The sequence below is a fragment of the Juglans microcarpa x Juglans regia genome, chromosome 8S (assembly GCF_004785595.1).
Source record: "Juglans microcarpa x Juglans regia isolate MS1-56 chromosome 8S, Jm3101_v1.0, whole genome shotgun sequence".
NCBI lineage: Eukaryota > Viridiplantae > Streptophyta > Magnoliopsida > Fagales > Juglandaceae > Juglans > Juglans microcarpa x Juglans regia.
The window spans coordinates 16,942,554-16,970,325 of record NC_054609.1 but is presented as its reverse complement, the minus strand read 5'-3'; the positions used below and the strand labels follow the sequence as shown (position 1 = coordinate 16,970,325).

The following is a 27,772-nucleotide window of genomic DNA, read 5'->3' as shown; positions in this document are numbered from 1 at the left end:
CTTGGACTTATCTAAGTGTCAAGTGCTGCTTGGTCCCTTATTTTCTATAAATTTCCCGGGTAGAATTATTTGTGAACCTAAAGAAAGTATAGCAATCTCTAGGGTGTTGTTCTGATAATTATGTTCTTACATGAACGTGTCTGGATATATTCTAGACATGCCAAGCAGCCAAGCATTTAGCAGATGACTAACTTGCAAGATGAATGTTTCCCAGTTTTGCAGAATCTTAAATCACTCTAGTTAGTACAGTTACCCTAATTACCCATTTTGTGCTTCACCAACCAAATATAGCTTCTGATCATCAGTAACCATGCTTATGTCCAGAATTTTGCCTCCATTTTCTGACAAAATACAAGAGCCACTTGAACATTTCAACAGCTCCCTTGCTTCTTTGATGAGATCATGAATGCTTTGTGGAACCCACAACACCACTCCCTCTCTTCTCTCCTCTTTGGGATCCCATGGGTGAAAGGGAAACACTGTGCATTTCTTCTGTCGTTGTTCATCTGTTATCAATAGAAATATCGTCATCTCACTGAAAGTAGGAGGGTATTAGTTGGTAGGGTAAAATATTATATGCACAAGTATAGTGATGATATTGCAGAACATTAGCAGTTTCATTGTGTAATGGCAGCAAATTGTGGTGATTTGTTGTCAGTCTTTGGAGTTCAATGGATAATGACCTAAGAAGGTCATTGATGTGCTATTTGGATGGAAAAAGTGGATTAAAAATCACAGGGGCTTCGCTAAATTGTCCCCATCCGACTGCCCCAGGTTAATGTGGGAAATCACTGTTTATTGTTGATTTGAAATAGCTGTTTTTGAGATTGTTGTGAGTGATTTCTCATGTGCTTGGCACCACTTTGATGACATTATATAATGCATCTAGCGCATTTCCTGGTAAGATGTGGGGCACTGTGCCTTAGGCTCTTCGATATTATAGATTCTCTCTTTTTTATCATAATGCTCCAAGATAGCTTTCTGTACACTTGTTTGTATGAGGTTTCCTCTTTACTTCAGTAAAATTTTTATTTTAATAAAAAAAAATCCAGTAAAGCAAACCACTCTTTTTTCTTCCTTTTTGGAAGATTATTACTATTCATTTCTTTGTTAGAGCATCTTTTGGTAAGTGATTTTTTCAGCAACAAATTTTTTGTGCAGTAAAATTCCTTCCAGAAATTACTAGTTTATTGCAAATCAGACAATTGAGGATGTAAATGCTATATGCATGAAGTAAAATTTTAGTATTACCTCGACTTGCTTGGGCACCATCAGATAACTCAGACAACTGAGAAGTTCTTGCAACTTCAAGCAGCTTGATCAAATTCTTATCTCCATTTATGCAGGCATCATCAAATGGGGTACTACCCCATCTGCAAGCAGAATATGGCTAACAAAGGTTACTCCAGGTGGCAAAATTCTGTAGTAAAAGAGATACTAAGCTATGAATTGCTAATTGTGCATAAATGGTTTCCTTTCTTTCTTTCATCTTGAAGTCAGTGCAGACTAGAAGAGTGTCCCCTTCTGTACTTTTCATTTCTTCTAACAACAATTGAAGTTTGATGACTGAGAAATTGAAATTTATTTCGAAGTATTTTTTAAAAGTTTCATGACATAAGAAACAGAATAATTTTATCACATAGATGAGCTTCAGTTAAGCTAGCAGCTGGAATCCTGGGATAGATGAAATGTAAAATTCAATTCTAGAACCATGCGCTGGCCAAGCAGTATGCAGCCACTGTAGATATCTAAAGAAAAATTCATTTTGCCCTCATAAACAGTACTTCCGATTTTGTTTTATTTTTATAGGTAATCAAAGATAATATATTCATAGAAATAGGCATAGACCAGGTACACAGGAAGTATACATGAAAACACACCTGGTTAGAGGGTACAATAGAAAGAATCAGAAGTACTTCTGATTTTGTCACACAGAAAACTCCTAAAAATGAGAACAATGAATCCTTAAATATCAATGAGATTGGAGGATGCTAAGATTGTGGTATTCTCTATCCTAAAGTTTCCCAGAAAAGAAAAAAAAAAAGAATAAACTCGATGAAACTTAAGATTTTAGGGACGAAAAATATGCTTAGTCAGGAGAGAGTAATCAAGCTTAACTTCAAACATGATCATAAGCATATTACTTCAGATATTTGAACTTATTTCAAAGACATCAACAGTTCTTGTTTTCATCTGAAAATTCAATGGTTTTTCCAAGCTAAATATGCATTGCAGTCATAAAGTCATTAGAATGAAATATGAAAATAAAGCAAGGCTGGCAGAAAGAAGAAAAACTGCTAGTTGAGCGAGGTTATTAGGATGTTATGTAGTACAACACGTTATGCAGAGGCAGTGTAGGTGGTGTTCTAGTAACTCAATACTAAATATTGACAACAGTATACGACAATTTGCTTAGTGTAAAGAAGCAAGGTATCATCTCTAAAACACAGACAATTCTCATACGAAATCTCAAAGTTGTCCAGATAAAACTGAAAAGATCTAAGATAGACATTGAGACTAAGAATGGAAGAAAAGGACTCCAGTTTTGCTAAGGCATAAAAAAACTTCATAATTCTTTTTTATGTAAAAACATGAACCATGCTAGCTTTTTTCCAAAACTATCTAGACCATTAAGATCAAACTAGCATGCCTCATGTAATATTAAATGACAAAGATTGATCATTTGACATGAACCTGGTGCCCATCATCATTTAATTACCCATCCAAAGACTGGTAGTGGAAACAATCATCAAAACCATACCTTGTTGATCACAAAATATGGATGGAAAGAATATAAAACTATATTTAATCCATAAACATATTCAACCCATACATCATCTAGATCATACCAACTTCCTCATTGTACAATCTCATATTTTGCACTTCTTAACTGGTAGAGGCTTAAAAAGAATAATACTTCACTCTTGTCTTCAAAACCAGATCAGCATTCAGATCATACCTGTCCTTTGATAAAACACTTGCTCCTGCTTCTATAAGTAACTCTGCCACTGAATATAACCCTTCTGAGGCAGCCATGTGAAGTGCTGTTCGGCGATCATAGTTTTTGGAATTTGGATTAATGCCATTGGCCAAAACCCTTTTAAGAAGGTCAAAATCCCTCCTTGCAATGGTCGTACAGAGAAAACCACCGGCATCATCAATGGTAAGTTCTGCCCCAGCCTTAACAAGTAAAGAAGCTACTTGATCTTGCCCATTCTTGATGGCTTCAAGCAAGGGAGAGTTCCCGAACTTATCTAATACACATGACTAATTAAAATTAATTACTAGATTTATTGATAATCCAGTTACATATACCAACTAAGAAATAGAAGCGAAATCTAAGACATCATCTCGTGAAAATAATGATGAGTGTAACAATGAAGAAATTAGGAGTCTAACGAGGAAGCTTACCCCTCCCAAAAAAAAAAAAAAACTCTTATGAAGAAGTTCATACCACTAAATGATGGATCAAGGAAAATGATTCTGACATCAAATTTCTAAATCTTGAATAATTTTTAGCATCATTAACTGGTTGACAAAGATAGAAAGAGAACATTTTATTGAAAAAGTGATCTTGCAAAGCTTTTAGACATTTAATGGTGAGTAGATTTTTTACTAGACAATGTTCATTATATACAATCCTACGTATTTTTTATACCACATCAACATTATATCTGATGTTTTTTCATGATACACATCTTAAATGTATGCTCTAATTTGTGGCCTTTGTTTTTACATGCAATGTTTCTTGTTTTTTTTTTTCATGGGTTTGTGGACTTTGTTTTTTAATACTTTTATATCATCAACTTACGGCTTAGATATGGGTAACATTTAAGAGTTTTTGCAGTGTTGGACTTTGAATGAGAGATAAATCATAAAGCAGATACTTTTGAAAAGAAAAATAATTAATTTAACACATAGTCCTAAAGACTTTGACCCCAAGTTCCCTCTAAATTATGTTTAGCCTTATCTTAAGAGGGCCAATATGCCATGGAGCACACTAAACCATCGGCAGAATGACAAACTGCAGAAGGTCATAGTGGCATTTAACCCCCATCGCTCCCTGCTCCAGGGGCCACCCAATCCCTTGATGGCAATCAACCAGTTAAAAAGCCCACCTAAAATGTTGATGAGCACTTTTTGCTCGATAAGGAAGCGAGCAATATCTTCATATCCTTTGGATGCAGCAATATGCTGTAACAAACAAAATATACAAGTTTATATTAGTACAAGCGATACAATAAATCATTACAATCCCAGTAAAGTGAAAATACACCATAATTAAGATGGTCAGGCACAAGTTGCATAATCTAATAACAAATACATAAAAGACCATCAGCATTAAATTGAGCTTTGTTGCCATATGTGATGGTATATTAAGTACAAAACCATCTTATTGAGCCATAGCACCATAGATAAAGGACCTCATGATACTTTTCCTTTATGTCCCTTAAAATTAGATAAATTGTATCATACACTAACCTCTCCCACCTCTACCTTAATTAAAAATTTTTGAAGAACAACCAAGCTGCCAGTTTATGTATGTCATTGAGATAAAACAGGGACGAAAGATTATGAAGTATCTAAAATTTTTAAAAGGTACGGGCACTCCATTGCTTTATTGTCAAAGAAAAATTAAAATGCAACTTCGCCTTCTAAAATCAATACCAAAGGTGATCTTCCATCATAATCTGTCTTATTGGGATCGGCTCCTGCACTGATCAAACGTTTTAGTCGATAAGAATCTCCATCATAGGCAGCACAATTAACCCTCATAGCCAGCTCTGATTCACGCTGTTCAATATACAAAGTCACATCCGAGTCCAAAATCTTTCTCTGAAGATTGGAGTCCTTTCCCTGTCATTACTAAAGTGTTAGAATGTCATTTACTGACTCATTGATTCAAATTTCTGGCCACATTAAATTCTAGAATCTTTCCGGTGAATATAGAGAAATTTTTCCAGCAAGTGGACCCAATTGATTTTTTATTGTAGAAAGCAGCAAAGGCATTAACAATTATTTCTCAAGGACCATATTTTAAGGGTAAAGATATTAGATTGAAGGAGAAGAAAGAAGATCAATTTACCTCAAGGAGATTGCTCAAGATAGTCCGTCCATCAGGAAAACCTATCTCCAAGATCTCTATAAAAGATTGTTTATCAAGTCGCAAGACCTTACATAGTTCACGAGCTCGAACTGTACAGGGCTGACGATTGTTACAAAGAAAAGAAACCTCTCCAACTGAGCTGTAGGCTTGCAAACGCTTATGAGATTCTTCTGTTTCATCATCTTCCACTTTTCCCGCCTCCTCCTGTAGAAAATATGATATGCATCAAGCCCACAATTCAAGTCTACATAGATACAAATTACACAAAAAAAAAAAAAAAAAAAAAAAAAAAAAAAAAGGAGGTATGAGTTATGCTACATCTAACTTTAAAAGCAAGCAAATTACAAGAAATATTTCCAAAAAAGAAGCTATATTGATCCTCGAGATAAGGAAAAATATAAGCTGCGCGCCTTGTGGTTAGGGTCATTTCTAATCACATCCTTACAATTCTAAGTTTTTTCAATTGCGCCCTCTATAGCACTCAACAGTTTTAATTAAACTTCTCTCTTCTTCCATCAGTTTTACCCAAAGCCATTTCACTCCCGCCAAAGACTTACATTGAACCCAACATCGATCACTCTAACTACACACCAAACAGCTCAAAGTCTAGCTGCCCAGAGAAACCCAATGCCCTTCTTCCTCTTTCAAACAAAAACAACCTCACACCACTAACAAAGCAAACCACAGGGGCTAAGGTCAGCATTAGGGTGAGATTTTCATTGACTTCATTTCCTATTGGTCAAATTGCTTGTGGTTTCCAACTATTTGGTCGAGAATGAGTTTGATGGGTGGAGGTACTGATGGGGGCAGGAGGGGAAAGCCGAAGGTGTCAAGGTTGCAGAGACAGCACTTGAGTGAGTGCCTGGTGGGGAGGAGGCAGGGTCTCTCTAGGCTAGGAAGTGTGCCAAGTGTTTAGCTGCCAAAGCTCCCATCTACCTCTCCACTGTGTTCAAGAACCTTGCCATTCAGACCGGTTTCTTTTTTCTTTCTATTCAGATATGAGTTGGTTTTGATGGACCAGAATTAACTTTGTGGTTGTTTTGAAAGATAGGTTTAGTTTGGTAATGGTGTTTGGGTTTTGAATTTATTATTTTTGTGGTTGAACATTTTTTATTTCAAATGGGGATTTTGTTAGGGTCAATTGGCTTTGATTTCAGATATTTTGTTGGTGTAATTGTTAACTCATGGTTTTTGGCGTGTATGGAGCAACTTTGTGTCTGAACGTGTGCAATTGGAAAATTTGCCAATGGTGCTGGCCATCAACAATGGGTTTTGCTGGCTTGTGGACTGAGCCACAATTGTGCTAATTTTGGACACTGTTTTGATGACAGAGAACGCTTGTCGGGAGAACTTAGAGAGTTTTTCTTTTGAACTCTGTCTTTGGGCGAAAGTTCTTGTATTGAATGGGGATAATTTAAATGTTTTTCTTTCAGACTTTACTAGTTACTAGTTACTAGTTCATAGCTTGTATTTAGGTGTTTCCACATGAATACTTCCTGTGTACTTGGGCTATGCCTATTTACTTGCATTAATAAAATCTCTTATTATTACTTATAAAAAAAAATAAAATCCCTTATTACTTGTAAAAAAAAATGATCCAACTGTGAGGGAGTCACAGATCTCCTCCATGGATGTGGATTGTGGAGGAGCCTCCCTGCAGGGGCGGAGGGGGAGGTTTCCAACCCTCTTTTTGTTTTTTCTTTTTCTCCCAAGTTTTTCTTTAACGTTTTTAGGGTTAACTCTTTTTTGTTTGTATTTTTCTGTAATTTTTTATTTTTATAGATATGATACACATTTTACAAGAGCTCCATAAAAAATAGATGAATTTGCACAGGCATGGATAGAAAGATCCATTTGATAGCGGGGAAGAGCACAAGGATTATTGGAATAAAAGTTCAGAGTTAGAGATTGATTTGAAAGTTTCCATAACCACAAAGACTATTGGAGTAATTTTCCCTTATGAATATTCAAGTCAAGCAATACCTTCACCAGTAATATAGGCCAGCCAGTTAGGCCCCGTTTGTAACTTGGACTAATTCAGTCTAATTTTAAGTTGAGCCTAACATCTAAACACCCAACTCTCAAATCACTAAACTCATCTCAACTCAAAACTCTTTACACGTGCGGCCCATAACTTTTTTCAACTCAACACCTCTTTACATGCGGGACCCACAACTTTTTCAACTTCCCATAAATACATCTAAACTCATCTTAGGTGGACTCCACAAAACTCATTCCACCATCTTAACTCACTACTATTCATAAAGAACTCAACTCATCTCAACTTAGCTCAACATCCAAACGGGGCCTTAATGCTAAATTTCCCTTTCACCTTTGCAAGTGCATCTGTTATGACCATTAGCTTGGTGAAAACTAACTTGGATTTCTAAGGAGAAAGAAGGCAGAAGTTCTAACTAGAGAGACAGAAAGAGGTGTAAAGGTTATCAGAAAACCAGTATTAAGCGCTAGTATTGGTATTAAAGTCAACATCATAACTTGGCAAAATCTTGTTACTTCTTGATAGGCTTCACCCAATTTACGAACTGTTTATTTCTAAAACTTTATACTTTCTCATGAATAAAAACTGTTAAACTATTTTAACGTGGCCATATTATCTTATACCCTATAAAATACTATATGGATGCTGCATTGCAAGTACACAAAATAAATCCAAAGAAAACATATTGAAAATGAAAGCACTAAAAGAAATCATACCACTTCACCATGACATATGACATAAAGTTGATCCATTACGTTTCCCTGTTCTACAATAACTTCTCCAGGCAGGAAAAACTCCTCATGGACTCTGCTTGCCTGATAAACCATGAAAGAATGAGAGCCATTTACACTGAAACAATCTAAGCTCTTAATGTCACATTGGTATAAAACTGTAAATCTAAACAATTATGCTCATGCACTGTAGATATGAAACTTTGAACTGTAAACTTGAAAATAATTCCGAATAAATTTGTTGTGTGACTTAAAAGAACACATTGGTAATTAATAGTTTCACTCACAATGTGGTCACCTTGTCACATAGCACCATTAAACTTCCATTCCATGTCAAATTGTACCATCTGTCAGTCATTGTCAAAATGGACGGAAATGTCATTTTTCCGAAATTAAATTATGAGAGTACCCCCAGTTGAAATAATTGTATTTACCCCCAGTCCACTTCTTATTGCCCAATTTAAACGTAACGACATGCTCATTACTTCACATTCTGGAAACAAAACAGCCAACAACCAATAGAGGGTACAATTGAAACAAAATGGAAGCTTAATGGTACTATGTGGCAAAGGTGGCAATTTAGTGACCACATTGCTGAATAGGCTTTAGTTCAAAGTGAAAAGTGTAGTTTCCCCTTTCTGTTTTTGCAAGTAAACTCAACTGACCATAAGTTCAAACTCTCTTAGGCCTTATTCTTTTTATTAAATAATTTATCGATACAATATACTGAGAATGGGGGGAACTCTGAATCACAGTAAGAATACAAGAGAAGCCCCAAAAAATAAATAAAAATATAAGAGGAAGTGTGAAAATAAACTAAACAGATCAAGGTCTACAACATAAAAGAGAAGGATCCCATGTCTCCCCATCCCTTTCACACAAATACACCACGAAATAATAGCAAAGTGTTTTATTTTCACAAAATTCTGTGCCCATAACAATGCAACTTAAGGTAGTCATCCAAGTCAAAAATTACTTCCATAGGGGTGAGAGCTCACCACATTTCCCTGAGAATTTTGTCCTTCTAACGCCCTGTATTTTGCGTCAAACTTTAAATTCCTAATTTAATTGCCAGCTGTAGCATTCTGAACATTAGCAAAGCCATGCAGAAATGTAATAGTTGAAACAACATCCATCAACTCCACTTCCATGTCTTCCACTGGTAAAGTTGACCTGTTGGCTGGTCAACAACTCCTCAACGAAGATATCTGATTTTTTTGGTAGATTATATGAGTTGAAGATTGTTCAAGGGAGAATAGTTTGCTGTGGATTCATGAAGGAAATTTCAGATTTTCAGTTCATTACTATTACAAGGTGTTAACCTACCAAGGTGTTTGTGACTACCCTTGGAAAAGCATTTGGAAAGTTAAGGTGCCTAGTAAGGTGGCTTTCGTCTGTTGGCTGGTGTCTCTTGATAAAATTCTGACCACAGAAAATTTACGTAAGCATGAACTTCATGTTGTAGATTGGTGTTCCATGTGCAAGAGAGATGGTGAATCAGTAAACCACATGTTTCTTCATTGAGAGGTGGCTAAGAGTTTGTGGAATGAGATTTTTGGTAGGATGGGTATAACTTAGGTGATGCCTAAGCAGGTGGTGGATCTACTTGCTTGTTGGAGAGGTGTAGAGGGGAGACAATGTATTGCTGCCATTAGGAAAATGCTTCCTTTGTGTTTGATGTGGTATTTATGGCTGGAGAGGAATGGGAGGTGTTTTGAAGATAGAGAACAGTCGATGGGAGAAATTAGGGAATTTTTCTTTAATACTTTATGTTTGTGGGCTAAGGCTATTGTAATGAATGGTGAGGAATTTCTGAATTTACTTTAGTCTTTTCTGTCATTTTTAGTTAGTGTATGTAGGTATTTCTTCTTGTATACCTCCTGTGTACATGGGCTAGCCTATTCTTGGTAATAAATGTCTTACTAATTATCAAAAAAAAATTGACCCATCCTTCCCCAGTTCAACCCCACCACTCCTTCAAAACCTAGCAATCTCAATCCCCTGAAAATTTCATTTTAAGATCCTCAGCTTCACTCCAAACTGCCAACATGTATAGGGGAACAAAAGCCAAAGTCCAATCAACCAAATGATACTTCAACTCATCATGTTTCATGCTACAAATAGAAAATAGGCCTAAAATTAGGTCAGGAAACTCAAAAAGGTACTTTATTGACTGTAGTTTTCTCCCAGATTTTGTCAAGTATTGTCACTTAAATCCAGCAAACCTCTTCTCTAATTTCAATAACATAATCAGGTACTGAAATAGCCTTTAAAGAACCCAGTGGGAACCCTGGGTAAGAGGTAGAATGGAATTGACATTTGTAAATGGATTATTTACATGTTACAACCATACTGGATGTGCCTTTCTACGCTAACAATTGTTCAAACCATGTAGGGATTTAAAATGGACAATGATCCTCCAATATAAATTCCACAACACATAAAACCCAATAAACAACACATTCAAAGAATTTCTCAATACTTATAAAGCTTTTCTCGAAAATTGTGAAACCAAACATGCCCTAAGATTTCCAGAGTCAATGGATGTGATTCCATTCATAGAAATCATGTGTCATTCAACTTTTAAAAACAAAAAGAAAATTATTATTGCTCAGTCTTTCTAATTCACATTTTACTTTATATGAATAGCATGATGTCTTACAATCTGCTTTATGAATCCCGAAGAGCACCCCTTGAAAAGAGAAGCTTCTTTAACATACGGCTCATATAAGTTCTGTGAAATCTGCACCGATGGGGAAAAAAAACTGTAATATAAAGATATAAATTGAGCACCACCTCCAAAAAAAAAAAAAAAATACAGGTACATGCAGTAAAAGAACATCAATTCAACAATTAAAAGGTTGCAGCATGAATTCTTCCGCAAGGAGATTCCAGCAAGTGCAATCAGGTAATTCAAGGGGAAGTTCCCCCAGTCCAATAGCCCCTAGAAATTGTTTGCACCAAAGAGTATTCAAACCTTAGACCTAGAGGGAACACACCACCAAGACCAAGGCCTTTACAGCTTGAGACAACCCCTAGGGGTTTATTTTTACATATTACAAAAGAGTACTGCTAAATCTACAAAGAAATTACACAAAATAATCTCACAAACTGACGTGGCTTCATCTGATATGTTAGATCTACTTTATAATAAAAGTAACTTTATAATCTGACGTCACATTAGTTTGTGGGATTGCTTTTGTGTAATCTCTTTGTGACTAGAGTATTTTCCATTACAAAATTCCACATTTCTCACCGATTGTTTGGACAGAATATTTACTGGCATAAATGTGGCTGCTTTTACAAAATATGGTAATAAATTTATAATTATGGGACAAACACATTTGCCCCTAATTTGTTATTGTAAATTTTACATATAAGTGGTCTCAAACCTGTGACCCACCTTCATCCTGTTAGTACAAGGCAAGGAAATCCAACTTAGCTAGAACTCAAGGACACTAACCAATTTCTTTTATTAGAAATAGTCAGCTAACACTTTATAAAATGGAAAAAAAAAAAAAAAAAAAAAAAAAGAATTGCTTTTCAACCAAAAGCCACTAGTATTCTAACTGTCAGTGGGATATGTGCTGGACTGATAGCATACGACTTCCCTTTCTTGTACTTAGTCATATATGGCATGTGTCTATAGCTGTACATATCTTGTAATTAGTCATAGCTTCCTTATTTAGACAGATTATATTGCTGTAAATGGCTTGATTCTAGCCTTGTAATGTGCACGGCAGTGCCTTTCTAATGAAAAGAAATCCTCACAATGAGGTATTCAATCCAGTTAACACTAACAACTTCCACCAAAGTTAAAATTGATCAATGTATCAATAGCTTTTAACAGTCCATATATTTGTAAGTACAATGACCAATCCAACTGATTATGGGTCAGGTCTAGGGAGCCTTCCAGCATGTGAGAAATGAAAGTTTTCCAAGAAATTATTTGTATTCTACCATTTTCTTTCACATGCAAGATTTGAAAGTACCTGTTTTTAAGGTGATGATATGGAATGGACAAAATTGCGTCTGATGCACCAGCATATGCCTAAATGGTTGGTGAAACCAAAACTGAAGTGAGAAATAAACCCTATTGGAACTATAGCATTCTCAGATACCTTTTATTTATCTGTCAAGTGTGATAATAATGTCTAAAATCACCGGGGCATACTACAAAAGTATGTATGCACTTCATTTCAATTAAGTCCCATAACCAGAAAAATGAGATATTTTGATAATCCATTCACACCTAGGGCTGTAAATGAACTAATTTATTCAATAGCCTGCTCGGTACTCACCCGGTTAAACTCGAATTGAACTCGATTCATAAAAAAACAAAAAAACTCGCTCATGAAAGCAGATACCCACTCAATTAGTAAATGACACATACCTGGCAAAACTCGACTCGACTTGGCTAAGGCTCGTTAAGGTTAGCCCGTTTATGTCTGAGTCAACTCGTTAGCTCAACTCGATTAAAGCTCATTCATATATTTACATACACCTGTGTGTGTGTGTGTGTGTGTGTATATATATATTAGCTAATAATATAATCATAACACTTTTATAATTAAATATATAATATGTAACCTAATTACGTATGCCTATATATTGAATATACTTCATAGCTATATTTTATAATTCGTACAATAATTTTTTTTATAAGTAAAAATATTATATATATATCAATAGGAGTAGCCAAATATACTGGATGTATATAAGAAAACACCTACCCAATACTAGAGAGCTCCTAATGACCCAAAAAGCCTGTGAAAAACTACCCAAAATATATCAAGCCCGAGTTGGAATAAAACACATCTCCCCAATAATTTGTACAATATTTAGTCGATAAGATTTAATAATTTTATATACCAGTATGTGGGAACCATATATGAAATAGAGATATGTTACAATATTATGTGTATGTATTAATAATTTATGTAGGCATATAATATATTGTTATTCTGGATAAATATCAACTACTTAGATATTAATTATTTATAAATTTTTAAAATCTTATAATTCAACTCCAAGGGGTTGGTCTAAGTGGTGAAAACCTTGATCTTGGGGTATCGCTCCCTTCAAGATCCAAGATTCAACACATCATGGGTGTAAACAATCCTTTGGGGTCACACCCCCGGTGAAAAGCAAGCGACTTACCCAGTTCTGTGTATGGGAAACTTCTGAAGGTGCAGTGCACGGGACCGAGGTTTACTCTGTAGGGGTGAGTATAGAGGTTCTACTTGTTAGTTATAAAAATTCAATATTAGATTTTTTATTTATCTAATCTATTAATTATTATATATTATTTAAAAAATAAAAAAAATAAACAACTTGAGCAGAGCTCGAGCTCCTTTTTGGGACGAGTTCGAGCTCGAATTGAGAGTTTAACTTACCAAGAATAAAAATCTTTGAGCTCGAGTTTTTTTAGTCGAGCCAAACTCGACAAGACAAAGATTGGCTCAGCTTGGCTCGATTACAGCCCTATTCACACCCTCACATCATAGACTCAAATACTAGACTAACACGTCCAGCTCAAGTAGCCAGACCTTTCTGCATGATGTCCCCCACAAGCTCTACCATCCATTCCATTGAAATTACATGGTGAATAGACCATCATGTGTCCTAAGAAATTTGTAGTCCATATTTCACAATTGGAAATATTGAATCCCTTTCCCCTTTCCAACCGCTGTCCAAGAAATTGTAACTTAAAGTATGGGTGAAAGAGAATTTCATTCAAGATATGTCAAAAGCACTGATGTTTGTATTTGTCTATGACCATATGAGGAAAAGCATCCAATATTACTTTTCTCAAGGAGGAATTGCACAGATTCACATTCTCAAAATGCCTCCAACCAATTCTGAAAACTATTCTTGTTGAGTAATGTTTTGGAGAATCATTTGTCATGAGAGCTTGGTATATCAAGCATGGAATTCTATAACAGAAGAAATACTATAGTGTCACCAAGACTTGAGCCAAACCTCATAAACAATAACCAGCTTTTTATATCATGTTGGAGAAGAATCTATCTCAAAAGCTTAGGCTATTAGGAATGGAGCGACAATTTATATCAATCATACCACATACTAGTAAAACTGAGCAAAACCAACGGTCACAGGAACCTGAAAAGTTATCAATACCTTAGTCCGGATAGAGGATGGAACATCCTGAAGTAAACCAACTTCTGTGGTGCTGCGGTCATATTGTAATCGCAGATGACCTTTGATCTCCTTGCTTATGTTCCTATCAAGATTGTTCTTATTCATATATTTGATAAGGTCTGCCATTTTATCCCTGAACTTTTCTGTCTTTGATCCTTTTACTATCAGTGCTGCCATGTTACCAAGCAGATAAGCACCAAGAATCATGTCAAACGATACATAAAACATAATGAATATCATTTCTCTGACATTGACCGCATGTATCTCTCCATAACCTGCAAAATAAAGCATAGAATAGCAAATACAGTGAAGCATCCTAAATATGATATGAGAAACTCAAATTGAAAATAGCATTAATTCATTTGGAGATGAGAAGGACAGTTATCAGCATTTAACAAATAATGTACTGTGCGATATCTGATCCAAGAAAATAGTTATGCCATAGCACTGCTTCATATCAAAATCAGAAGATATCATTGTACTGTTTTAGATGTTCATGAGAAAAACACTATGACAAACCTCAGAAAAAAAGAAGATAAATTCATAAAATAGAGTATGAGCTCACACATACACAAGTGCAGTAACCTTTGAGTGTGGCTCATACAGATACACAGTAACTTTTATTTTTTTTTTTACTCCAAGAGAGAAATATGGACAGGCTTACCAACAGTTGCCATGGTAACAATAGCGAAATAAAGAGATGTCACATATCGCTTCCAAAGATCAATTTCTCTGAAGTGTGAATAGCTGTAGTCACCCAATTTCAAACTTCCAATCCACGTGTAACCTTCCTCCGCGGGAGGAACAGTGGTAGCAAGATAGTAAAAGATGCAGGCAGCTGTATGAGTGCAATAGAGTTCAACAACAAAAAGTTTCACAATTCTTGTACCGAGGTAATTTATCCTGATATTTTTCTCCAACTTCTCAAAAAACTCTGTCACTCTGAGTGCTCGACTGAGCCTAATCCACAAGAGGTACCTGACTACCTCTTTCCTACCAGAAGCCTGTTCAGAGCAGTTGTGTTCAGATCATCAAATAAGAACTACTGAGTTAAGTTGTCCATGTCAAACTCAAAGTTGCCATGTCAAACTCAATGGAGTGCAATCAAATGTGAAGTAAAGATGTCACAAGAATAACTACTTTCTCTTTTCTTTTTCTTTTTTTGATAAGTAAGAAAGACAGAACAACTACTTTCTTTAGTAGAAAAGAGATTCCTCATAAGCATTTATTAGGCTCACTCAAAAATAAAACAAATTGTGACATGGTAATCAACCAGAAACCATATGGAACAATACAATGTCATAACAAAAGAACTAAATGTTATAAATTGCCCATCTTTTTTTTTTTATTGTTAAGTATTTATAGAAAACTATTAATAATAATGTGTACCTTAATTGTAGCATATCATCCAAATGTACCTTCTTCACTTTTCCTTTTTTCCCTTCTCTTTTTCTGGGTTTTTTTTTTTTGGGGGGGGGGGGGGGGGGGGGGGGGGGGGGGGGGGGGGGGGGGGGGGGGGGGTTCAATATTGTAAAAAGTAAAAACCAAAGAAAAGCAGATGCCCTCCTTTATGATAATGCATGCTTAAACTTTTTTTTATATTATAAGTAAACAATATCATTAATAAGGATAGGCAACACCCAAGTACACAAGATGATATACAAGAGATAAGACCTATCTAAGTCGAAGTAGAGGAAACAAGAAAATTCAGGCCATTAAAATCTAAAGCTATGGCCCATAGAAATAAAGTATGGAAAAATAACGCTCGAAGTTCCTCGGGAGACTGCTCCTTGTTTTCGAAAGTCCGATCATTACATACTTGCCAAATGCACCACATGTTACATCTCGGGATCATCTTCCACACCTCCTTAATTTGTGGAACACCACTCGGGAGAGTCCAGCTAGCCAATAGCTCAACCACTGTTGCAAGCATTACAAACGATAACTCCACCCAACTAAACACTTTAGTCCACAACACTCTAGCTGTCACATAATGTAACAAGAGATGTTCTACTGTCACGCCAAAATGCTTACACATACAACACCAGTCTAGGATGACAACCTTGCGCTTCCCCAAGTTATTAGTAGTCAAAATCTTCCCCAGGGCTGTTGTCCAAGTAAAGAAGGCCGCTTTAGAAGGCGCCTTATTCCTCCAAATTCGCCACCATGGAAATTGGATGTTTGGTGAAAGAGCAAGGGACTTGTAGAAAGAGCAAATCGAGAAAGCACCCTTACCCACCGGTGTCCACCATAGCCTATCTGCTTGTTGTCCATTCGGCACGACGGAACATACTAAGCTGAAGAAAGCCTCAAAACTGTCCACTTCTCAATCTTGCGCCACTCTACTAAATGTGACATTCCACTAGACTTGGTCCCCTGATCGACGCATGAGGTCCGCTATTGAGGTTTCTTGATCACGTGCCACTCGGACTATAGCTAGAAATTAGTCCTTTAGGGCCTCGTCCCCACACCATTTGTCCCTCCAAAACTTTATCTGGGAACCCTCACCCAATATTAATTTGGAGTGGTGGTTAAACACCCCCCCCCCAACCCACTCCTGATGTGCTTCCAAACCCCCACTCCATTTGCTCCACTTACCTCACTGGTACCCCAACCACCCCACAAGCTTCCATATTTGCAATCAACCACCAATTTCCATAAGGCTTCTGGTTCCATAATATACCTCCATAACCGCTTCCCTAGTAGGGCCCGATTGAATGTTCTCAAATTTTTTATACCCAACCCACCTAACAAGAGCGGCCTGCACACCTTATCACAATTGACTAGGTGGTATTTGAATTCGTCCCCTAACCCACTCCACAAAAAGTCACAATATAGTTTTTCAATCCAAGCTGCCACACTAGTTGGGATAGGGAACAAAGACAAGAAATATGTAGGTAAGTTAGAAAGGGTACTCTTAGTAAGAGTTAACCGACCACCCTTTGACAAGTACAATCTCTTCCACTCTGTCAGTTTCCTTCCTATATTCTCAATGACTGTATCCCAAATGGATGAAGCCCATGAAGCAGCTCCCAAAGGTAATCCCAAATAAGTCATGGGAAGAGAGGCTACCTTACACCCAAGTATGCTAGCTAGCTGCCAAATATTGCTGACGTTCCCCACTGGCACTAACTATGACTTATCGAAGTTCACTTTCAAGCCCACTTTCAAGCCTGACGCTGCTTCGAAGCATAGTAAAAGTGCCTTCCCTACCTTCAACTAAATTTGATCTACCTCACAAAATAATAATGTATTATCTGCAAAAAGTAAATAAGACAAAGAAATAATGCCCTGATTGGGTTCACCAACCGAAAAACCAGCCACAAACCCATTTGTAACCACCACCGAAATCATCTCGCTAAGGGCCTCCATGATAATCACAAATAAGAGTGGGGAGAACGGGTCACCTAGCCTTAAGCCATGAGAAGTACTGAAAAAACCATTGGGGCTGCCATTAATCAAGATTGAGAACTTTGCCATTACAATGCACCAGTTTATCGACTTTCTCCATGTCTCCCCAAAGCCATATCTCTCCAACAAATAAAGAAGAAAATCTCAATTTACGTGGTCATATGCTTTTTCCATGTCTAATTTGCAAATAATCCCCGGGGAACTAGATTTTAATCTGCTATCCAGGCCTTCATTTGCTATAAGGACTGAATCAAGAATTTGGCAATCCTGAACAAACGCATTTTGCGGCTTCGTTATTATCTTTCCCAACACCTCCCCTAATTTGTTCGCGAGCACCTTGGAAATAATTTTGTATACCCATTAACGAGGCTAATGGGCCTAAAATCCTTTATCTCCGATGCTCCAATCTTCTTTGGGATCAGTGCCATAAAAGTAGCATTTAAGCTTTTCCCAAGCTTCCCAGCCAAGAACAATTCCTAAAACATATTCATGATGTCTACTTTTACTATATCCTAGCATGTCTGGAAAAAGCCCAAGGAGAAGCCATCTGGCCCTAGTGGTGCTTTGTCTTTAGCCATGTGTCTTACTACATCATATACCTCCACTTCCTCAAACGGACGCTCCAACCATGACGCAGTATGTGGCTCAATGGAATCAAAACCAAGACCATCAAGCTTTGGCCTCCATCCCTCTCTTTCTATGAGCAGTTGTTCAAAAAAATCCACCACATGGTCCCGGATCACTAGAGCCTCCCTGCATTCAATACCATTGATATTTAGCATTTCAATGGTATTATTTCTTCTATGAGAGTTAGCCACTCTATGAAAAAACTTTGTGCTTCGATCCCCCTCTTTCAACCACAAAGCTCGTGACTTCAGGCGCCATGAGATCTCCTCAAGAGATAATACTCATTCCAGCTCAGAGGCCAACTCTGTCTTCCGCTATACTTCTTCAGGAGAGAGGGCTCTATCCTCAAGTACTCTCTCAAACTGTTGGAACTCCTCCACCAAGGTTTTCTTTTGCTCCCCTATGTCTCCAAAAGAAAGAGAATTCCAAAACTTACGGTCATGCTTCAAAGCTTTCATTCAATTTGCCGGCTAGAATGTAGGAGGGATTACCTTCAAATTGATACGACAACCACCATTGCCTAACACTTTCCACAAAACCTTCATTTTTAAGCCACATATTCTCAAATTTAAAATAGCGATGACCACCTTGGATTCCACCACAATCCAGCAAGATGGGAAAATGATCTGGCATAGGCGAGGCAACCTCTGGAAAGTGCACTTCCCACTTAGGGAAATTAAAAATCTATCCAGCCGGGACCTTTTCTGATTATTAGACCAAGTAAAAGAACCCCCCATGAGAGGGATATCCAACAAATTTAAGTCGAAAATACAATCTGAAAAATCTGTCATTGCTGGGCGCATCCTGCTATCTCCAGCTCTTTCACTAGGGAATCAAATGATGTTAAAGTCCCCACCTATGCACCAAGGGAGATTCAACCAGCTGTGTAACCCGACAAGTTCCTCCCATAAAAGTCTTCGATCATTGTCTACGTTCGGCCCATATAAACCTACAAAAGCCCACAAAAAGTTATCTTCCACACTCTTAAAAAAGCAAGCCATTAAATACTCCCCCACAAAATCCTTCATTTTCTCCACAACTCGTTTATCCCACATCACTAAAATACCACCCAAAACCCCATTTGATGCAAGGTAGACCCAATCTGTGTAAGTGCAACTCCAAACACTTTGCACTATTCTCCTAGAAACCATTTTCAGGTTGGTTTCTTGTAGACATACTATGTCCGCCCTCCATTTTCGAAGCAAATTTTTTATACGAAGACGCTTATTTGCCTTGTTCAACCATCGGACATTCCAAGACACAATTTTCGACTTCATAAAGGAGAGACCAGCCCCTTCCCTTTGGATCTAACCTGCCTAGAGCTGCCCTCATAATTCAGCGACCAATTGAGACACTTAAGCTCCCGCTGTTTCTTAGTTCCGGATTTCTTGGATTGTGAGTGAGCCACTTCAATAGCAGTAAGAAGGGCCAAAAACTATTCCTCAAAACCCCCACACTCCATACCCACATAAAATTGAAGTTCTTTTACCTTGCGTAGGACCCAATCTGACCCACTGAATTCATCCGGTAACATACAACTCAGTGGAGTGGGCTCCCCATCACCAAGAACCCACTGCAGGGAAGCTGACATCCCCCTCTCTTCCTCCCCCAATAGGTTTCCACTCTCCCCAACTAACCTCCCTTTTTCGAGAGGTATGAACTTTGGAGCTAGCCCATCAACCACAAACTCATCACTACCAGAAAGGGAGAGAGCATCGGAATACCCACAAAATTCCCCTTCCTCCCATGGCTCAACATAATGATCCAACTGCAGCAAAGCCTCCGCTGGAGATAGAGCAACCATCGGCGGCTATGGAGCACACGTCAGAGGAGAAAAGACCTCTTAGATGTTCATTGGCACTGTTTGGCCAGGAACCTCCACTGATACGCCACGTTGTGGTGGTGAACAAGTCAACGACCTATTTGTCGCCATTGCAGGTATACCCACCAGTGGGGATGCCTTGGGTATCGTCACCCCTCCTTCAACAGAACCTCTCGTCGGTCCTATCTATGAACACTAGGCCTAGAGACTGACTGTCGGCAGCAAGGAGTGTTGAGAAACCACTTTCGGTGTCGAGAATCTCCCCTCTGTGGACTCCTCTGCCGTCAGATCCACCCTTTCCTCCACCACCGGTGGTATCGCAATCGACGGCAAGAACACCCCAGTCAACACCGACGACTGTAGCTGGAGCCCACTCGACAATGGGCGCGAATGGCCTACAACACAAGGATCCCGTTTCCGCCAGAGGGGACCTTGGATGGTCCTGACTAGTCTGGCCCACTTGGGCCTGAGCCTAAGTTTGCCTTCGGGTTGAGCCCACTCATAACAGCCTTCCCACTTAAACCGCCTAATGAATGGGTTTTCTTTGCACATACCGCCCAGGCCCAGGCCTAGGCCCATATCCTCCCCTATACTTTCCACAACGCATCGTATAAGCAAATCCAATTTCATTTGCATTGCACCCATCTATTTCCTCATGTCAGTCAGAGCACGAAGCACTCCATCCTCTTGCAGACCGACAGTGCGCTTGCACTACCATCAAAACTCTGGGCACTTACTGAACCAACGGCACTTCCTACTCTATTTGTGCCTACATCTCCTCTCAGGTTGTCCGATGTGTCAGCCCTTGCACCCATCCTACCATGTTCACGGTTCTGCACCTAGAGCCGTGGTTGTTGGAGGACTTCCTTGTACGAACGAGAATGAGGTTGGTTCCAAACCACCGTTGTCACTGGCGGAGGCAGACGTGGTGGTCCTCCTTCTCTCACAGCCTCCCACAAAACATCCACCAACTTCCTCCACCCCATGCAGTCACTATCCTCTAGTATGAAAATAAAGTTTCGTCTACCACCACCCCCATACTCCACCAATGCCAAGTAATAGCCCAGGAATTAGAACACCCCTGCACAATAAAACTCATATCTCCTTCCCAATGTACAGTATAGAAATCCTTTCTTCCCACCTTCAGACAGTCCTCTAAAGCCTTGGTGAACCATGCTGTCGTGGCTATCAGCAAGCTCATGGCTTTCATAACTCTCCAACTCTTCTCAATGAGATGCACATATCTACCATATCTTTTCACCTCAAATGCCTTAGACTCTATAACAACCAATTTCAAAGGATTCATCTTCCTTCCTATTCAGGCAAAACTCACCGCCATGAATCCTCAGAGGCCAAACTCACGAAAAAACAAAAGGTGTACAGACAGAGAAAAAAATTTTCGTATTGCACATAAGCAAACATTGTAATCTAATTTGTATAGTATGGTATAGACAATCTCAATAAGTGTTTCTCCTTTTTGGGGCTCATAGTAATTGCAGTTAAAGCTTGCAAGGTGGCATAAGACGTTCCTGCTCTGAGTCACTCTGGTGGAGACATCGCTTACTTAAGAGCTTGGATATTGCAGAATAAATAATTGCTACTGCTGTGAGATAAATTATGCCAGACTGGTAAAATACTTTAATTGTGTTACAACACATACACAAGTACATGGTATTATGTCACCTTGTGCATATTGCAAAGAACTTGAAAGAACAAAGGCATAGAAAGTGGAAAAAAAACAAATAAAGTCCAGAAAGGAACTAGATGGAGGTTTACAAAAATATAAGATGATACATTCTAGAATATTATAAGATACCAGGATCCTTTGCATTGTCGGTTTACAAAATACCCTAGTTATCATTTTTGTATGAATTCACGTACTAGAGTAGTTTATAAAGTCAAAATATTTATTTTATCACAAGAAACATATTTATTTTATCATATTTCTTATATAAGTTTTTCTATATGATCCTTTTCTAAAACAGATACACTGCTTTGAAAAACCCTACCTCTCCCAACCCTATCCCCCAAAGTTCAAAACCCTAGCAACCCCCACCCCAAAACTCAGCCTGGCTTCTCCCTTCCTCCACCCTTCCTCTTCCTCTAAAAGTGTCTTCCTTCCCTCCATCTCCAATTTTCTTTCCTTTTTCTTCTCCCTTTTTCCTTAGTTTTTTTTATTCTTTTCTTCAAGCCATTAAAGGTTAGATCTAAACTTTTTGGTCCACCAACTCACCAAGCTATCCCTACCTTCAGAAGCACTGCCCATTTCCCTCCACTCGTGACCACCCTCAGCTCCCACCGCCTAGCACGTGACCGCCACACATCATCAAACCAACTCGGATCTCAGCCTATTTTTAATGCCAACCATTTCTAGCTGGCAAACTGTTGGCCAACCACTGCCTACTACCAACCTCAAATCTGTGCTCAACCGCTGGCCACTACCATACGCCCAACTGGGAGTGTCCTAGTGTCTCGCTCCACCTCCCCACAGAGCACCTCTGCATTTTGACCAGTACATGGGCCCCATGCACTGCCGGAAGCGGGTATTTCTCCAATACGCCGCTGTGTCCTACAGCCATCAAATCTGTCATCCCTTTTTGCCAAGAGCTGCATGCTTCTTTTTCTGAGAGTTACCTTTATATGCTCCGTAATCCAAGAATGCAAGAAAGGAGATCGTCCACAACTACCCCAAATACAAACAACTGCAGTGCACCTCCTCGTGCTAATGGATTCTCCTTCAACTATTGCCTTCATGATGGTCTTTTCTCAACCATGAACCAGAAATTTTGGGACCAGTAAAGTTAGATTCCGTTTCACGATATTTTGATTTTAAATTAGAAATTTCATTAATCTAATTTGGCCAAAAGCATTATGATGTATATCAGAATAAAGATGAACTCATAAAAAACAGACTGGTATTTCCATTTCTCTTATGTTATCTATCTTTTACCATCTTAACTTTTCTTTTTCTTTTTTGATAAGAACCATCTTAACTTTTCTACCAACATAAAATTAAAACGCAATCCAAATTTATTGCATAAGAAAACTTGACAAATTAAAAGATCCACATGCTGCATGTTATTTAAAAAAAAAAACAGACCACATTTTTTATTACAAAATAAAACCAATGTAAAAAAAGAAATTAAAAATCATGGCAGTACCTTGAAGATAGCATCCCAAGGAAAACAACCCAGTAAATCAACCAAGAACCGAGACTTCAAGTAGCTACAATTATGCAAATAAGAAAAACCGGTTACATTCTTGCATGATTAAATAGGTTAAAAAGGAAGGAAAAAAAAAAAAGAAGAAGAAGAAGTAAAGAACCGAACAGTTACCGAAGCGCGATGAGATTGCGGTCGTAGATCATGCAGTATGAGTGGGTGTCGCGATAGGCGACGAAGAAGCGGACGACAATGTCGATAAGGAAGGCGAACTGGCCGGCGATATCGAGGAGGAAGAGGTCTTCGGGGAGTCCTCTGAAGAAACCGAACTCCAGGGGCGTGAAGAACGACGAGTACACCGCCCATAGCAGGATGAAATACGTCCACAACACATACCACCTGCGTTTCCCGCACCCATTATTTCAAATTCTCAGACTTTGTCTTTATCTCTTCAAAGTTCCCCTTTTTTCATCAGATTGATTGAGACGGCAGATTTGGGTGATAAGCTAATAACAGTCATCACGATTCACATCACACGTATCTCTATTTAATGTGGGTTGGGATCATAAGAAAGCAGCTGAAGGTAGAAGAAGAGAAACAAGGTAGAGATTAACGAGAAACGAATAGAGGAGGAGGAGAGACGGTGGTGGTGGTGGTGGTAAGCCGTAAGCATCTAAAGCTGGTCGGGAAGGATGGCATAGTGCATGTTTGAACTTTGGAAACTCGTAATTTCTTATTTTTAATATTAATATCTTTGAAACTATAAAAGAATTTCTATTTTCTCAAAACATTCGTCTAATCATTTCTCTAAATTTTAGCGCAGAATCAAATATCCTAAACCCCAACTTCAATAAATTCTTGAATATATTATTTAAATAATTTTAAAATTTATTTTTTAAATCAAACTATTAAACATAAAATTTTTACCCAAAAACTTAAAAATAAAAATTTTCCTTTACAAGTTAGTATGTCAATACATCATCTATCGACTGAGCCATTATAATTATAAAAAAAAAAAAAAAAACACAAATAATTTTTGTATCCTAACAGATATGAAAGCTGCAAAAAAAATCTTATAATATATTATTTTATTCTTTTAGATGGATTTGATGCGTTTAATATTTTAATTATTTGGTCTAAGAGACATTTTTTTTTTTAGGAAAAAAACACATTTTATCTGAAATGTCAAAAATGTTTTTTGGACAGAACTTCTGCCAGCCAAACACAAACTGTAATCGTCCTTCCATGTGAGGACAATAAGATCTCGTTTATTTTTAAGAAACATCTCATCTCAACTCATCTCATCATTATAACTTTTTCAAATCTTCGCACAAAATAAAATAAACAATTCAACATTTTCAAATCTCAAAACAAAAATAATATTAAAACATATATTCTAACAATATTTTATTCAACTTTTTAACTTTAATCTCATCTCATCTCTGAAAACAAACAAGCCCTAAAAGTCTGATTATGGCCTCAAAAGCCTACTCTAATTTGGATTTAGAGAATATTTGATCTCATCTTATTTTATTATTATAATTTTTTTCAAATTTTTATATAAAATATAATAAAAAATTTAACTTTTTCAAATCTCAATTCAGATTAGTTTTGGATAGACAAATTAGATAAGATAAGATATTTTGAATAATAGTTAAATAAAATATTATTATATATAATTTTTTAGTATTATTTTTATTTAAAAATTTAAAAAAAATTAAATTATTTATTATATTTTTATATAAAGATTTAAAAAAATTATAAGAAGAAATGAGAAGTTTTGTATATCTAAACCCAATTAATTTTTTTAAATATTAAAATAATTATAACTTTTAATACTAATCTAAAATCATCTCTATCTCAACTTGAAACCGAGCACTAACAGCCACAAGATCGGGCCCCTAAGGAAAACAGGCTCACCTACGCAGATTGGGAAGACACGCAGAAAGAAATGCATTCTACATACACAGTGAAGTGAAGAACGTACGTACGTATACGTACCAGTTATCGGGACGAATGACAAACCGATCCCATCTGCTGCCGTTACTACTCCGTTGATCTCTTCCAAGTGGCCCACTGAAAGCTGTACTGAGGCTCAGCTCTCTTTTCAAAGACGCCAAGTTCCCCTTCCAAGAGTACCTCTTGCTCGAGTCTCTCAGGCGCTTCTGATCAATCTCATATCCTTCGTCTTCGGACTGATCATTAATATCACCTCCTCCTCCACCTGATCCTCTTCCTGTTATTCCGCCGGTACTACTACTCATCTTCCAAACTCAATCTGCCGCTTGTTTTCTTGACAGAGCTAGAAATGTATTCTGGGTCTGTGATTAAGATAGCATATATGTATTAATGGGAAGGGGAGAAGGACAGCAGTGGAGATCAGGGTATCTTTTTTATCACTCCGCTAACTTTGTTGGCCACATGATCATATCGGAATTTACAAACAGTGAGATTAAGGCGACAGACAGAATAAGCGGACCTTAATTTTCTAAATCTTTTAAGAGGGAAGTCACGAGTGTAGTTTTACCGGGTAGTCGGTAGTACTACTACGTGTGCAGTTCGTTCTTTTTATAAAAAAAAGTGAGATTTATTTTTAAAAAATAATTTTTTTTAAAGTGAATTTTAAATTTATCTATTTTTTTTAAATAGAATGTGTGAAATTTACACATCCTAAAATTACAAATATCATTTCTCATAATCTCGCCTATATGCATACACACGCTGTCATATGTGCATAAACAAAATTGAAATAAATAAAAAAAATTGATAAAAATAAATAAAGATTCTACTAACTACATTATTATTTTACTCTTATTTTACTATGCTGAGATAACATTGTTCATCAACTTTTAAATTTCAATTCTTCAAAAAATAAAAAATGATTAGGAGTGATGAGAAAATGCCATATTTATAAAGTGGAACGGAAGTGACATAAAATATGGAACAAAGAAATAATCAACCATGGTAATCTGTACATGTATTTATAGAAGAAAAATTCTATATATCAGTCACTATTCATTTTCACACCCTACACCTATAATTTTTTTTCATAGTGTGTGCAGATATTTTTTATAGAATGTGAGAGTGTTTTTTATAGAGTGTAGAGTGTGGAGTGTGGAATAGTAAATAGTAATTGATGAGAAGAATTTTTCTTTATAGAAATGTTAAAGCTATAGCTCTTGTTAACTGACTAACAAATGTCAAGAGTCTTTCCTTGACTTATATAGGATAGTTCTTTCCTACATTTCTCCGATGAATACTTAAAAATCCACTCATCTTCGTCATAGGGAGGCTCCTCCCTCCCTCCTCGTTGCCGAACACTTAAAAATCCCCTCATTTATGTCCAACAATTTTTTTTTTCTTTGGTTATTTTTCTTGTTTTTTTAATATAGCACGGAGATGCGTTGATCTACTGATTTACGAGCGCCTACGACCATCACGTGCCACACCACAAGACTCCTTAGCCGTCGATCCTTTGGCCAATAGAAGAAGATCATAAAAAGAATGGCGTGTCTCACATGCAGCCTAAACCAAGTGTGAGATCCACATGCCACTACATCATGATGAGTTTTCTGCTAGCACGAACAACATTAGTGAGACAATGGCCTTGGATCTTTCAAATGAAACCAACCTCTTCTCTCCAACAATGGCTAGTGCCCCCATGCACATACACAGCCAATGATTGTCGTCTACTGGCAATTCAAACCATCTGTCACTTGTTATTTTCTTATTTTTCTACTTCTTCTAACTAAAGATAATGAGAAAGGACTGTATCAAAACCGTTTTAGTTGGCTTCCCTTTGTAGGAATGGGTAGGGGCCAAGTTATTAGCTCTAGATCCATTTTTTTTTCTTGTATTGTATTAGCTGGATTGAGATGATTATTAGGACCTCTCAGCCTTTTGACTTTTATATCTTGTTGTTGTTATTATTATTATTATTATTATTATTATATATGCTTGCTTCGAAAAAGAATCTAACAAATGCCACAACTAATTAAAGACGGCTTAACAAATTAATTAACTAAGTTACACTTTAAGAGACAATAAGAATGCTCACCATATTATCAAAGTTCATATTCATGTCACATAGTCACATTGTGATCGCTTATAAATCTTTATATATGTAAATATAGAAAGATATACTTATTGAACTTGATATATGGCATATTCAAGCTATTAAAAAGATAAAATATACCCCCTCTATTAAGATCTTACCATCTATTTTCCATACATTTGAATTGTCAAGCTCATAAGTTGTTGTAGAATTAACAAACTTTTTGATGCTAACTTAGCATTTGGAATGAGAAAAAAAGACATTGATGAGTACAAATACAAAAAGTACGAAGATTATGAAAACGCAAGTAGAAATTCAAAGGATCATTAAAGTCCAAAAAACAAATAGAAAATGAATATTTCTACTGTTTCAAATGCATTGATATTAGTCTTTTCCATTTTTTTTGGAAGCAATAATTTCATTACATTAAAAGGAGCAAGAAACATATAAGAGGGGATAGTGTTTCCCAACCAACACCCCATTACAACTATTATAGTGCATATAAAGAAATAAAAGGGTTATGAGACCAATAAGTTAATCTCCACTAATTTCCCACAAAGGAGCAGTCGTCTTAAATGACATTTTGAAACAATCTACTGAACGAACTGTGGAGTCGATGAAGGAATTGGTGGTTAGTTGTTTTTTGCTGCAATTCATTGCTCTAAACTATTTGGTGAAGAGATATGCTTCCTCGTCCT

The 27,772-nt window shown here is 37.1% G+C and overlaps 1 protein-coding gene across 4 annotated transcripts; it reads right to left on the bottom strand.

The window, feature by feature from the left end:
- Nucleotides 1–87: 87 nt before the first annotated feature.
- Nucleotides 88–25,512, bottom strand: LOC121244369 (potassium channel SKOR-like). 4 transcript variants are annotated; one of them, XM_041142418.1, is made up of 13 exons: nt 25,022–25,509; nt 23,195–23,419; nt 23,021–23,084; nt 14,664–15,003; nt 13,979–14,274; nt 10,500–10,580; nt 7,823–7,921; nt 5,087–5,311; nt 4,669–4,857; nt 4,119–4,194; nt 2,960–3,254; nt 1,252–1,373; nt 88–506 (listed from the first exon to the last, which is right to left on the bottom strand). In XM_041142418.1, the coding sequence occupies exons 1-13, from the start codon at nt 25,282–25,284 to the stop codon at nt 259–261; spliced, it is 2,523 nt and encodes an 840-aa protein (XP_040998352.1). In that variant the 5' UTR covers nt 25,285–25,509; the 3' UTR covers nt 88–258. The 4 variants fall into 4 exon arrangements, with proteins under 4 accessions (XP_040998352.1, XP_040998351.1, XP_040998353.1 ...); XM_041142417.1 differs by having other exon boundaries at nt 88–512; nt 25,022–25,508; XM_041142419.1 differs by lacking the exon at nt 23,195–23,419 and having other exon boundaries at nt 88–512.
- Between the last annotated feature and the right edge of the window lie 2,260 nt (nt 25,513–27,772).

Excerpts from the sequence above, each read along its gene's own strand:
- LOC121244369 (XM_041142417.1), bottom strand. The coding sequence starts at position 25,284 with ATGAGTAGTAGTACCGGCGGAATAACAGGAAGAGGATCAGGTGGAGGA. Across the intron at positions 10,581-13,978 it reads CATCCTCTATCCGGACTAAG|ATTTCACAGAACTTATATGA; the intron begins GTATTGATAACT and ends CCATCGGTGCAG. Across the intron at positions 1,374-2,959 it reads AGTGTTTTATCAAAGGACAG|ATGGGGTAGTACCCCATTTG; the intron begins GTATGATCTGAA and ends TTCTGCTTGCAG.